Genomic DNA, 12,332 nt, shown 5'->3' on the forward strand with positions numbered 1-12,332 from the left:
AAGCTGCTCAGACATGTTCATCAGCACAAACCTATGTGAGCTCCTGTTGTCATCTAATGTTGTCATTATTATGATGAAGATGAACAAAACAACAGGAGTCTCCTCCTCAGCTCAGATCAACCCCATGATGCAGGTATGTGGCTGGAACAGGTGAGCATCACAGTAAACCAGTGGAGCAAACTGAGCTTTAAATATGTTGGTTTTATGCTCTTTTTCTGCTCCAAAACATGAAAGTTAACAAGTGAGATGTTGCATTTTCATTTAAGATAAAATGATTTTTTTATTTTGTTGTTGGCCTGTGAGGAAAGATTTAACCTACAGTAAACAGGAAGTGGAAAGGCTGCAGATAGATGAATAGAATAGAAAATCCCTTTATTGTTCCTCAGTGGGGAAAGCTAGACGTCACCGCAGCGATGACACGTATTACAGGAGAAAAAAAGGAGAATAAAAAATAAGAAAAATGAATAAACAACAAGAAAACATAAATCCTGAATAGATTTTAAAATTCTGAATATACCACAAGTAATGAATACCACTGTTGTGTTTTATTTGAAATGGACTTGCTCGTGTGTAATTTGGTTATTCCACATTCAGTGTTAATGCAAAAATAAGTTTGTTTCCAAATTACAAGGTTCAAAATTGCAAATATGTTGATAAAGAAAACGTTCAAATTTGCCGTCACTTTTTCAAAAAATATTAAGTTTGGCCCGCGACTCCGTCCCAGATTTTCATTTCGGCCCGGTGTGAATTTGAGTTTGACACCCCTGCTCTAGATGGAGCTATAAGATTAAAAAAACAAAACAGACTGGAGCTTTAAATAGCAAAAACAACAATTAGGGATGTATGATGTTATAGGTCTACCATCAAAGAGATGCCCACTAGAAAATGTTACTTATTCCCTCGCTGTGCTTTATTCTTTCACCTTAATCTAACTGCTGAAATGTGTCCTCAGCCTTTATTCCTTTCTAGCGGAAAGATTCATCACTAAATCAAACACATCAGCTGTGTTCAAGACCTAAAACATGCCAGAAATGTGCTGGAAATCATTCATCTTAATGATTACTTTTAGTTTATGCTGCATTAAGCATCTGTTTAGGACATTAACAGAAAGTCTTAACAGTTTAAAAATAATCCCTTTAGGCTTGACAAAAGACACACAGCTATTAAAAATGCATTGACTCACTATGATTGTAGTAAATGAACGTATAAAAAATGTACTCCTTAAATGTTTGCAGCTGAAAAACAATATGTAATGAGATTATTTTTGTAAATGCTCCAACCAGATCAAACTTATGCAAGAACGTTGAATTCTTCAACGCGCCCGACAGTTTTCTAAAATTATACTCAGAGCTTGTAAAAGCAGCTCAGTGGTGGAACAACCTTTGATCGTCTGCAGCACCCACCTGCAGTGGTGACTGTCACAACTTCACTGAATGGGCCCGTGCCCAGTTTGTTTTGAGCCAACACACTGAACTGGTACTCCGTCCCAGGCTCCAGCCCTGGCACCACCAACCAGGTCTGAGCACCAGAAACTGGCATTGAATGCCAGTCATGAGGACCATAGTCTGTTCTCTTTGACCTGCAAAAATAAAATGAGATAATATGAACTTGGAAATTAATATTTAGGTTTAAATATGTCAAAAAGTAGTGCAGCAGGGTTACTCCATTCATTTGTCTTCCAATCTGCTGTATTTACAGAGTATTTCTATCTGCCACCATCTGTCTATAATATTCATAACCTTTTGCTAAAAAAAGAGCTTTAAATCTATTCAATATATTTTACAAATGATATTTATTTGTACCTGCTGCTTTCATGTCTTTTCTTTCCTTTAGACTTATTCAAAGGAAACAAAAAAAGTGCGATACAGAGTGGGATGTTATTTTAGGGACACGCCATTGCACTCCCAGAATTCAGCATGAATTCTGCTCATGAACATGAATGTTCCACAAAATCTGCTCGCTGCTGAGCTCTAGTTTATTTTCACAAGCACAGAAAGGTGTCTTCTGTGATAAACTCCCAGGATGTTTCCACATCTGCACACAGCTAAGGTAAGAGTACTCACACTGGACCGTACCACACAGAGAAAGTCTGTTCGAAGCCGCCATCGTAACCTGGTTCCCAGGACACATTAGCAGAAGTCGTAGAGGGTAACACGTGGATGTTGCCAGGAGCATGCGGGCTGGTGCCTGAATCACACAGATGATAAATGATAAATGACCTGTACTTGTATAGCGCCTCTCAGAGTAAGGACTCCAAAGCGCTTTACACTACAGTGTATCATCCATCCATTCACACACACATTCACACACTGATGGTGATGAGCTACGATGTAGCTACAGCTGCCCTGGGGCGTACTGCAGAGGTGAGGCTGCCAAGCACAGGCGCCACCGGTCCCTCCGACCACCACCAGCAGGCAAGGTGGGTTAAGTGTCTTGCCCAAGGACACAACAGCAGAATTCTCTGTCCAGAGCCGGGATCGAACCTGCAACCTTCCGATTACTGGACAACCCGCTCAACCTGTTGAGCTACTGCTGCCCCTAATGGAGTAGAATGACACGTAGAAAGTCCCTTTTCTTTTGCAGCATGTTTTTATTCAGTTCCCTCTTGGTATGCGAGGATGCTGTGAGCATCAGCTCAGCTCATTCTTCATATTTGGACATCTGTCTCTGATTGGCAACAGGACTCTTCTACTGCTTCCATTCTCTCTGCAAAGCTCTGTGCTGTTGATGTTTTATCTTTGGAGTTGCTAATGCTAACGTTTAGCTTATACTAGCCAAGACATGCTCTGCTCTCTCCTGTAATCAAAAGTCAGAGATGGAAAGAGTACTAAAATTTCCTACTTAAGTATGAGTACAAATACTTTGATAATTTTTTACTCAAGTACAAGTAAAAGTACTTTCCTAAATCTTTACTCAAATAAAAGTAAAAAGTGTCGTAAATAAAATGTACTCAAAGTAAAAGTTACTTAGTTACATTTTTGTCAGCGTAAGGATGGCTACATCTAAGTAGTAAAAAAACACAACGCAGGTTCACAATTCGCTCGTGTGTGTGTGTGTGTGTGCGTGTTAATGGTGCTCGTGCAGGTGTCTTTCTGTTCCGATGCTGCTACACATAGTATTTTTAATTTATTAAGCCTACAATTTATTTTTACTCAGTAACGGATATGATTTCAAATGTAGCGAATTACAATTCTTTTTAAAAAACTTAGTCAAGTAAAAGTAAAAGTACAGATTTTAAAAACGACTTCAAAAGTATAAATACACAAAAAAGCTACTCAATTACAGTAATGTGAGTAAATGTAATTTGTTACTTTCCACCTCTGGCAAAAGTCAACAAGTCAATGTGACGTAGATCTGAGTGGCTTTTTCTGACCACAGCGTTTTCCCATTTGGCGGACAGCGGCTAATGTGGTTAATGGGGGTAGAAGACTAAAGTGATTCGTTGTATTTCAAAAATAAAAAGTAAAAATGTTTTTTAGTGAACCTGCTCTATGAAGTTACTCACCATTAAACTGGGTCAGAAATATAAAAGTGTAGGAACAATGACGAAAGAACATTTCAATGCTAATAGAGAGCCTAAGTCACGCCCATCTATTTCCGGACCACGGGTCCCCGGAAGAACGAAAAAATGAATGCTAGTCAACGGGGCTAAAACTGCTATTTTCTAATTCCGCTTGTTTTGTGCCATGGATTTCACATATGGCTGTGAATTTTAAATACGCACTTTGATACCAAGAACTTGCTTGTTTTTGAACGGGGGGAACGTTATTTTAGGTTTTGTGTGAAGGTAAGTCCAGGACTACAAATGCGCATCACCAAAGTGACATCATCAAACCAGACACGGAGAAAAAAAGAGGGAAAATGGCTGCAAGTACAGCACACTTCAAATCCTTCCTTCAGGAGGAAAAAAAACGTTCTTTTTTTTTTTCATTCTTCCGGGGACCCATGAGCCGACTGGAAAGGGACGAGACTTAGGCTCCCTATAGTCTGTTTTGACAATACTCTTCAATCATAACTGATGCACAAAATTTTAAACGTTCGTTTTATTTTTTCCAGTATTCATCATAAGGATTATATCTGATTGATTCCAGCTGATTACAGTGATCCCTGCTACTTCGCGGTTCGTTTATCGCGGATTCACAACTTCATGGATTTTTTCTTTGGAGCCTTATTCAAGAGAAATTCGCCGATTCGTGGTATTTTTCACCGATTCGCGGCATTTTTCTATGCGAAATGTCAAGAAATTCCAGTTTTTTTCATCAATTTCATCATAAAATGCACTTTTTGTAATAAAACTATAAAAAAACCAAGTAAAATATTTTTTTCTTGAGTTTTACCCACAAAAAGAGAATGTGATCATACGATAATTCAATATAGTACTGTACTGTAAATATGGTGTCCCTACTTCGCGGATTTTCACCTATCGCGGCCAGGTCTGGAACGCATCTACCGCGATAAACGAGGGATCACTGTAAACCCAATCCCAAACGTAGATCAACGGAAACTCCAGTTATCAAGACAACCTAAAAGCAAAGGAGACGTTACTAGTTGTGAAAATGTGGTTTGGATAATTTGCTGTTTGTACATGTCCTTGCGAATATGCAGAAGCAGCTCTAAAAAGCAGCTTTTGTTGATTCCTGCTTACTTCTGTCAATGCCTCGGTCGAACAGACAAAAGCTGCAGGAAGCGTTCCGGTAGAGCGATGCATACCACAAACTCTACAGATTCAGCCTCAACATTACCTGTTTAAAGCTGTTGCAGATAAGATCAAAGAATTTTAATTATGCCCAAGAGGAAATTGGATGGAAAGTAAGAGCTTGAAGGGTGAGGGTCACTTCGACTTGATTCAAATGACTCAAACCGCACAAAACAGTGAGATTACGATGAACTTGTAGAAACTAGAGAGGTCGTTATTTGTGAGAATAAGCTGTACCGATGACTAGGATGCGCGTGCTGGCAGTGATGCTTGTGACCACATTGGTGGCTACACACTCCCACTCTCCATGGTCCTCCTTGCTGAGGGAGAGGAACTGTAAGCTGCCGCTGGGTAGGATGTTATGCTTGCTCCTGCTCGGCTTTCCCACCTTCAGTTGGCATAAAAAAAGGAGTCGTAATGGTTAGGTGGTAAGAAAACACGTGCATGACGAGTAAAGAAACGTGCTAATCTGCTTTACCTTTCTCCAGGTGATAGTTGGTATGTCAGGGTCTCCAGAAGCAGCACAAGGGATTACTAGCTCTCTCCCTGCCTCCTGACGGTACTCCCCCCCAGGCCTTACGTTAAAATAAGGGGGATCCTTCATAAACACACACACACACACACACACACACATTGTACAAACTGAACAGTTTGACACAACGGACTCTGAGCGGGGACCCACCTTTAGCACCAAAGTGGCAGGGGGGGACATGCCCATGGTACCCAGGGCGTTGTAAGGCACACAGGTGTAGGTGCCCAGGGAGTCCTCTGTGGCTTCTGCCACCCGGATACTTCCATCTGGCATTAAGCTCCATCCCGGGTACTACAAGACAGCTAAATGTGTTAAAAAGCTTCCCTGTGAGTGGCCGGCAGCAGCTGATTAAAATATTAGCATCTGTCACTAATCTGAGGGAAGAGCTGATTTGAATTACTTTTACAGAACACAGATCGATCAGTCACAGCAATAAAGCCCCTGACAGGAGAAGATTAGCACATTATTAATTTTGTTACAGTACAGTCTTGCTGCTGGGAGGGGCCTTGTACACGCCACCAAGCTACCCCCACATACTGATGAAGGAATGACCTAAATCATCTCAGTCCATCAGGAATCAGTTGCGTTGATTACAAATGTAATAACTTATGAGACTAAGCCGGACCTTTTCCACTCGGAGCGGGTAGCCGTCTTTTTCCCACTTCACGGATGTCACAGGTGGGTTGGCGTCCACAGGGCAGCGGATGATGCCTGGCAGTTTCCGTGGCACGTAGATGACCGGAGGCATGTTGATCACTCGGGCTGGGTCTGGACATGAAGAACGGAGAGACGTCAAAGGGGACATATTATGACTTTTTGTTAAGTTGCAATAGTTGTATGATCTATATAAAACATATTCAAAAAGTTAGTTGTACTAAATTCATCCCACAATTCGGCAGTTTTGTGCTTGAGTTTCATTACCTTCTAGAATCAGGCGTTTCGGGGCTCTGCTACTTTAAGAGAACAAGCTGGAGCTAGCCACACCCACCCACCTCCTACTCATGCTGCTATAAGCTGAGAAGCTCCAAAATCTGGGCTTGGAGTAGAGCCGCTGCTTGGTTCTATTGTGTTTGTGACATCACAAACGGGGACTTTCTGAAACTGCTAGTTTCAGATAAATAATTCTTAAAATCGAACACGAACAGAAAACTGATGGATGTTTTTTTCATGTTTGGAGTGCTTTTAGAGGCAGCAGAGACTCACATGACAGCACAAAGGGATGCAAAAAGTGAGTTTTGCATCGCATGTCTCCTTTAGGTTGTTCAGATACACAGTTCTACTACCACTGCAATGGTGCATTGTGGGAGTTTCAATGAGTTTGTGCCCAAAAAACTGTTTTCACGTAAAATTTGGCCCAGTCTACTTCAACAAAAGAATGGTAATTCTATCTCAGCCCTCCCTAATTACTTCCTTCATGTATTCAAAGTCACAGCAGCTTTAAGAGTTTTATGTTTTTTTACACTGCATTTTTCAGACTGGGAGACATAATGATGATATAAATTTTCCGAGCATGCGGGGAACATAAAAGAAGTGCTGAAAGGGGGAATTATGGGTAGATTAGGTGACAGCTAGCAGGACAGTTTTTAGTGCAGTCGCTGCATGTGCCTGATGAGGTGCAGCTTCGTGGCCTGTGTAACGTGGCTTTCTAAGTCGGACACAAACGTTGCTTCATGAACATAAAGCCTGTTTTTACAAAGCTATGACAGTTTCACATCAGCTCAAGGTCGCAGCACTGATTCCATATTTGTATGATTTTCCAGTGTTCATTCTCATTGTTGCACCTCAGGATGCTGGTTTCATTGTGGTGTGTGTGTGTGTGTGTGTGAAGCCTGCAGTTCTCTCTCTCTCTCTCTCTCTCTCTCTCTCTCTCTCTCTCTCTCTCTCTCTCTCTCTCTCTCTCTCTCTCTCTCTCTCTCTCTCTCTCTCTCTCTCTCTCTCTCTCTCTCTCTCTCTCTCTCTCTCTCTCTCTCTCTCTCTCTCTCTCTCTCTCTCTCTCTCTCTCTCTCTCTCTCTCTCTCTCTCTCTCTCTCTCTCTCTCTCTCTCTCTCTCTCTCTCTCTCTCTCTCTCTCTCTCTCTCTCTCTCTCTCTCTCTCTCTCTCTCTCTCTCTCTCTCTCTCTCTCTCTCTCTCTCTCTCTCTCTCTCTCTCTCTCTCTCTCTCTCTCTCTCTCTCTCTCTCTCTCTCTCTCTCTCTCTCTCTCTCTCTCTCTCTCTCTCTCTCTCTCTCTCTCTCAGTGATCAATGACCAGCAGCAGCCTGAAAGCTAATCAGCTCAAAACAACATGAAGGCTGAGGATGTGGCATCCTCGCTCATCAGCGGCAGCTGATCTGGAGGAATGTGAACATTTCAGGCCAAACTGGAGTAATGGCATCTGAGGATGTGCTCTGTGCACAGGTAACATGAAAATAATGGAAAGAAGTGCATTAAAATAAAAGCTACGGTCCCTCGCAAAGCTTTGAGTTAAAAAAGGGTTTCGTCTCATTTCGGTTGGGGAGCAGCCGAAAACTACAGCCTCCACGTTGCTGCTGCCGTTCTCTCTACAGTGCTTACTCTACCCACCCCTCCCCCTCCGCTCGGTTGCCACAGTAACACTCACACTGAACAGTCAGGTAGGCTGAAGCCGAGGGCGAGATGCCGAGGCTATTGCTCGGACTGCAGGTGTATTTCCCTGCATCCTCGGGCTTGACCCGGAATATGATGAGCGTGCCGTCGATGAGGATGCGCACTCGGAGCTTCAGATCACTGCGGGAAGAGGAAGGCAGACGTTTTAAATCTGCAGCTTAACGGTGAAGCAGCAGGACACACTTACACATCTTTTTTTCTTTCTTTTTTTGTGTGTTAAATTGCATTAAAGTGCCATAAGAGAGCAGCAGAGAGTCAAACAGCAGCCAAATAAAAAGGGATCCTTACAGGAGAGAACACAGCAATGGATTTAAAAAAATCTGCTTCATGCTTCACATCTTTTAATAACAAACACATCACTTAAACAAAGCGAGCCCGAAACCAAACATTTGAAAATGAGACAAAAGATTGTTTTAAAAATAATAATTTTCCAGCTCCTAATATCTCTTTACAAGTTCTAGATGCACTGGAGTTTCCAGTCAATGTTTAAACTGTTTAATAACTTAAAAATGGGTCATTTTTGAAGGAATAAAATGATGTAAAACAGATTGATTTTCCTTTCTCCAGCTCTGCAAATCCTGTGTAATCAACAGAAAGTCATAGGGAGCCTAAGTCTCCTCCCCTTTTGGTCAGGTCATGGGTCCTGGGACAAAAAATGTAAGTGAACAAAGCCATAAAAGATATTTCCTAGTCTGCTTTGCCTTACGCCCTGAATCACACATCTGTTGTACTTTAAATGAAAAGTAATGATGTGTGTTTTGACTATGTTTGTCATGTAGTTTGAGATTTATTAGCTTTTAAATATTCAGAATAAAATGACTACAAATCAGACGTTGCATATGTGACATCACCCAGAATCTCTTCTCCCTGGAGTCGCTGCTACTTACAGATCTATAGTGGCTTTCTCAAGTTTAATGCTCCTTTTTTCATCCTGAAAGAAGAATTTGAAGTTCCAGCCATTTCTCGTCTCCTCTTCTTCATGTCTGGTTCGATGACATCAATTTGGTGAGACAAACATTTGTAGTTTTAAACGTCTTTTCACGCAAAACCTAAAATAACTTTTGCCGCCGTTCGAAAATAAGCATTTTCTTGGCATCAAAATGTGTCTTTAAATTTCACTGTCTTTTACGTTAACCCATGGCACATATCAAACAGAATCGGAAAATAACTTTTATCCTCTCATAGACTCCCATTTATTTTCTTTGGCAGTTGGGGTCCCGTGGTCCGAAAGTAGATAGACATGACTTAGGCTCCCTATTAGCTACCAATCATTTCTTAAATTTTCTATGTAAATTCCTTCTCATAGCTTCTTACAACAGACACTCGTATGAAAAAAGAAAATGGTGTTGTATTTTTTTGTTTCCCAGTTTGAAGAAAAAAAGTCAGAAATAGTAAAATAAAAATTTAATGTAATAAAGTCAAATAACAGCAAAAATTCATTAATTGAACTGGTATGAAGGAAATCAAATCAGTATTTGATATTTCTAGAATAAAGTCACAATATTCAAAGTAACGTTTTTGAAGAAAATGCACCGCTCTTAAAATCACTGAATACACTGTGACTTATTCATAATCAGTTTTAATCAAAAAAATCTCATCTTTCAGCAGGTGATTTATTCTGAAAATGTACACGATTACCTCCTGAAATTAGTTTAGGCTGCAGCAGGAACTTTACAGATAAATGTGTTTCTTATTTTGAAAGATTGGAGAAAGTTCTGTAAAAATAGACTGATTCATAAAAAATGTTTTGGCGTTATTTAGTTATTTAAAGTTCTCCAAAGGCTATATGTACAATTTAAAAAAATGTTTTCCTCAACATTTTAACTTTAGTCAATACATATTTGGAATTTCTTTCTCAACATTCTGACTATTCCTGACATTTTGATGGTAAATTTGAAAACTAGAAGAGAAATCTCCATCCTAGATAGTTTTTTTTTCTTTAAGCAGGCATACATACACTCATTCCAATAAACTTGCTTTGGTCTCTAATAAAAAAAATTGTGAGTAGTCTGTTGATGTTATTCATTATATTCATGATATTTGGACATCTTTCCTCTGATTGGCTAAAAGCAGCTTGACTCTCGGTTCTGCAACGTTGATGTTTTATCGTAGCCTAGTGAACAAGACCAAATTCTTGCTTTGCAAAGAATGGTCTAGGCATGCTCCATTGGAACCTCAGCAGCTCCTACCAGGACTCTGGCTAGCCAATCACAGCTCTCTAGAGGGGTTTCAAACACATAAAGAGCTGTGATTGGTCCATAATGGTGGGCCAATCATAGTGCTCTATCTGCTTAGTGAACAAATCACAGAGCTTTATCCGCTTTGTGGGCCAATCAGGGCACTCTATATGCCTGGTGGGTGGGATGACGCAACAGAGTGAAACAAGAGTATGTCACATTCATTGTCCAGTGGAATGCGGAGATCATTTGAAAGACAACGGTAGATCCCGCCCCACAACCGAGAGCTGTCAATGGAGCGTTGCCAGACTAAATAATACATTTATTTAGTCTGGCTTGCCAGGCTAGTTTTATCGCCAAAAATAACACAAGCCTGAAGTTCTACCGTGTGCTGTTGTTGTTCATGCTAACAGTTAGCTTCTTTTAGCCAAAACACTTTCCACTCTCTCCTGCCACTAAATCAACAAAAGTCTTTATCAATCATAAGCCAAGATGGTTTGGTGTACAAACATTAATTTGTGGCGTAGATCTGTTTGTGGCTTTTTCTGACCCGAGCGCTCCCTCTCTACTTTCTATCAGTAGTATAATATTATGTTTGAATCTAGTTTAAGTTCCTTTATACGTTTGTAATTTTTTAAATGGCCTTGCCTTAACACTAGTCTAAGATATTGCTAGCTAACCCTAGCACGAGCTACTGTAAGTGCTAGCCCGAGCTAATGCTGACTTCTTCGAGTGAAACTCGTCGTGACCAAGCTTATTTCAAAATCAACAATTGTTATAAGTTTCTCAGCAAAGCTGACATTTAAACACACTGCTGTATTTCACATTAGAGGACTTTCCTCTGGTTTTAGCTCTGAATATTTTAATAATTTGCTGAATTTACTCAGTAAAAACATCACGTCAAAGATGGCTAGCATAAGTGGCTACCATAAGTGACTAGCATAAATGAGCCTTTTAGCTATGGCGCATTCAGTAATTGAGGAATAAACTTTATTTTTAATCAGCAAATAGATACGGTGAGTTGAAGCGATCTGATCTGACTTTTGAAACTTAAAAGCTGAAAATCTTTTAAATCAAGTTTTGTGAACTGCTGACTGTGCCAATGAATGAATAAATAAATGGAGCAAAGTGCCATTTGCGTGCTTCTTCCTCCCATTTGTTCTGTCACACAAAGCTCCCTGGAGCCTGTGGAGGTCTGAGCTGCTCTTCACTGCATGAGCCATATAGATGACACCAGGCCTGAGTCATATACTGTTGCCATCAGAGCACACTAAGTCGCCCGACATGCTCCAGACAGACCCCCAGCAGGCCGACTGGAAATGCCTCTGGGGCCACAGCGGGACGAGGCGCACACACTCCAAATAGCCTCAGACAGCCAGTCACAATACGCCTCTCTCTCTCTCTCACACACACACACACACACACACACACACACACACCATGCTTTTCGCTTCTGCCTTCGTAGTGATGATTTAAATGTCAGAGGGTTCTAACTTTACAGGAACACCTCCACGCTAAGCTCCCGCTGCAACGGGACAGAAGCACACACGGTTATAGCTTTACTTCTTGAAGTAGACGTTGTCCTCTTCCCAAAACCAGGTGTAGGTCAGGTTGCCAGGATACGCCTCCGCTTGGCAGGTGAAGAGTGCATTCTGTGATATGTTTACTGTGACGTTTTCAGGCGGTGAGACGATGTATGGAGGTCCTGGAGAAAAAGCAAACAAGAATGTTGCATTGTTTGTTTTGTTTGTTTTTCAGGGTGAATTTAACACTCATCCAATCCTACATCAGTAGTTTTTGCTCTTTGGCTAATGCTAACGGTTTTCTTCTTCTAGCCAAGATGTGCTCTGCTCTCTCCTGGATGCTAAATAAACAACATTCTTCCCTGATCTATCCACCTCCTTAACCAGAGAGCAGAGGGAAGGGAGGAAGGATGTTTTGGAGGCGACGAGCGGCTCTATGCCGTATCATGTTAAATCGATGGCTTGTGACTGTCAGGCTGAACAGCGGATTGAACTGAGTGAACCGGGAGTTGAGCTGTGGAGTGTGGTTTGACTCAAACGTGTAGATGCGAATGTTGGAAGAAGCTTACATGCTGTTTGATCTCAGAGCACTCGCACAAGACCCAAAGGAAAACCGGATCGTAGGGACATTCCAAGAGGATAAAAAGGCTGATATGGTAGAACACATATGTCAGACTCAAGGCCCGCGGGCCAGATGCGGCCCGCGGAGCATTTTTATGTGGCCCGCGAGATAAATATCAAAAATATATTAAAACTGGCCCGCTAGCCGATTTTACCGCAAA

General features: G+C 41.2%; 1 protein-coding gene across 4 annotated transcripts in view; it reads right to left on the minus strand.

Annotated features, from left to right (window-relative positions):
- The window catches only part of igsf9ba (immunoglobulin superfamily, member 9Ba), a 100,801-nt gene that overhangs the window by 19,074 nt on the left and 69,395 nt on the right, over window positions 1-12,332 (minus strand). For all 4 annotated transcript variants that reach the window (XM_054742541.2, XM_070543568.1, XM_070543569.1 and 1 more), the window contains exons 6-13: window positions 11,591-11,732; window positions 7,825-7,970; window positions 5,854-5,996; window positions 5,379-5,519; window positions 5,175-5,294; window positions 4,934-5,084; window positions 2,064-2,187; window positions 1,404-1,579 (exon numbers count right to left, since the gene is read on the minus strand). In XM_054742541.2, the coding sequence (XP_054598516.1) occupies window positions 1,404-1,579; window positions 2,064-2,187; window positions 4,934-5,084; window positions 5,175-5,294; window positions 5,379-5,519; window positions 5,854-5,996; window positions 7,825-7,970; window positions 11,591-11,732 (1,143 nt within the window). The remainder of the gene's footprint in view (window positions 1-1,403; window positions 1,580-2,063; window positions 2,188-4,933; window positions 5,085-5,174; window positions 5,295-5,378; window positions 5,520-5,853; window positions 5,997-7,824; window positions 7,971-11,590; window positions 11,733-12,332) is intronic.

This window comes from Nothobranchius furzeri, chromosome 13, assembly GCF_043380555.1.
Source record: "Nothobranchius furzeri strain GRZ-AD chromosome 13, NfurGRZ-RIMD1, whole genome shotgun sequence".
Lineage (NCBI taxonomy): Eukaryota > Metazoa > Chordata > Actinopteri > Cyprinodontiformes > Nothobranchiidae > Nothobranchius > Nothobranchius furzeri.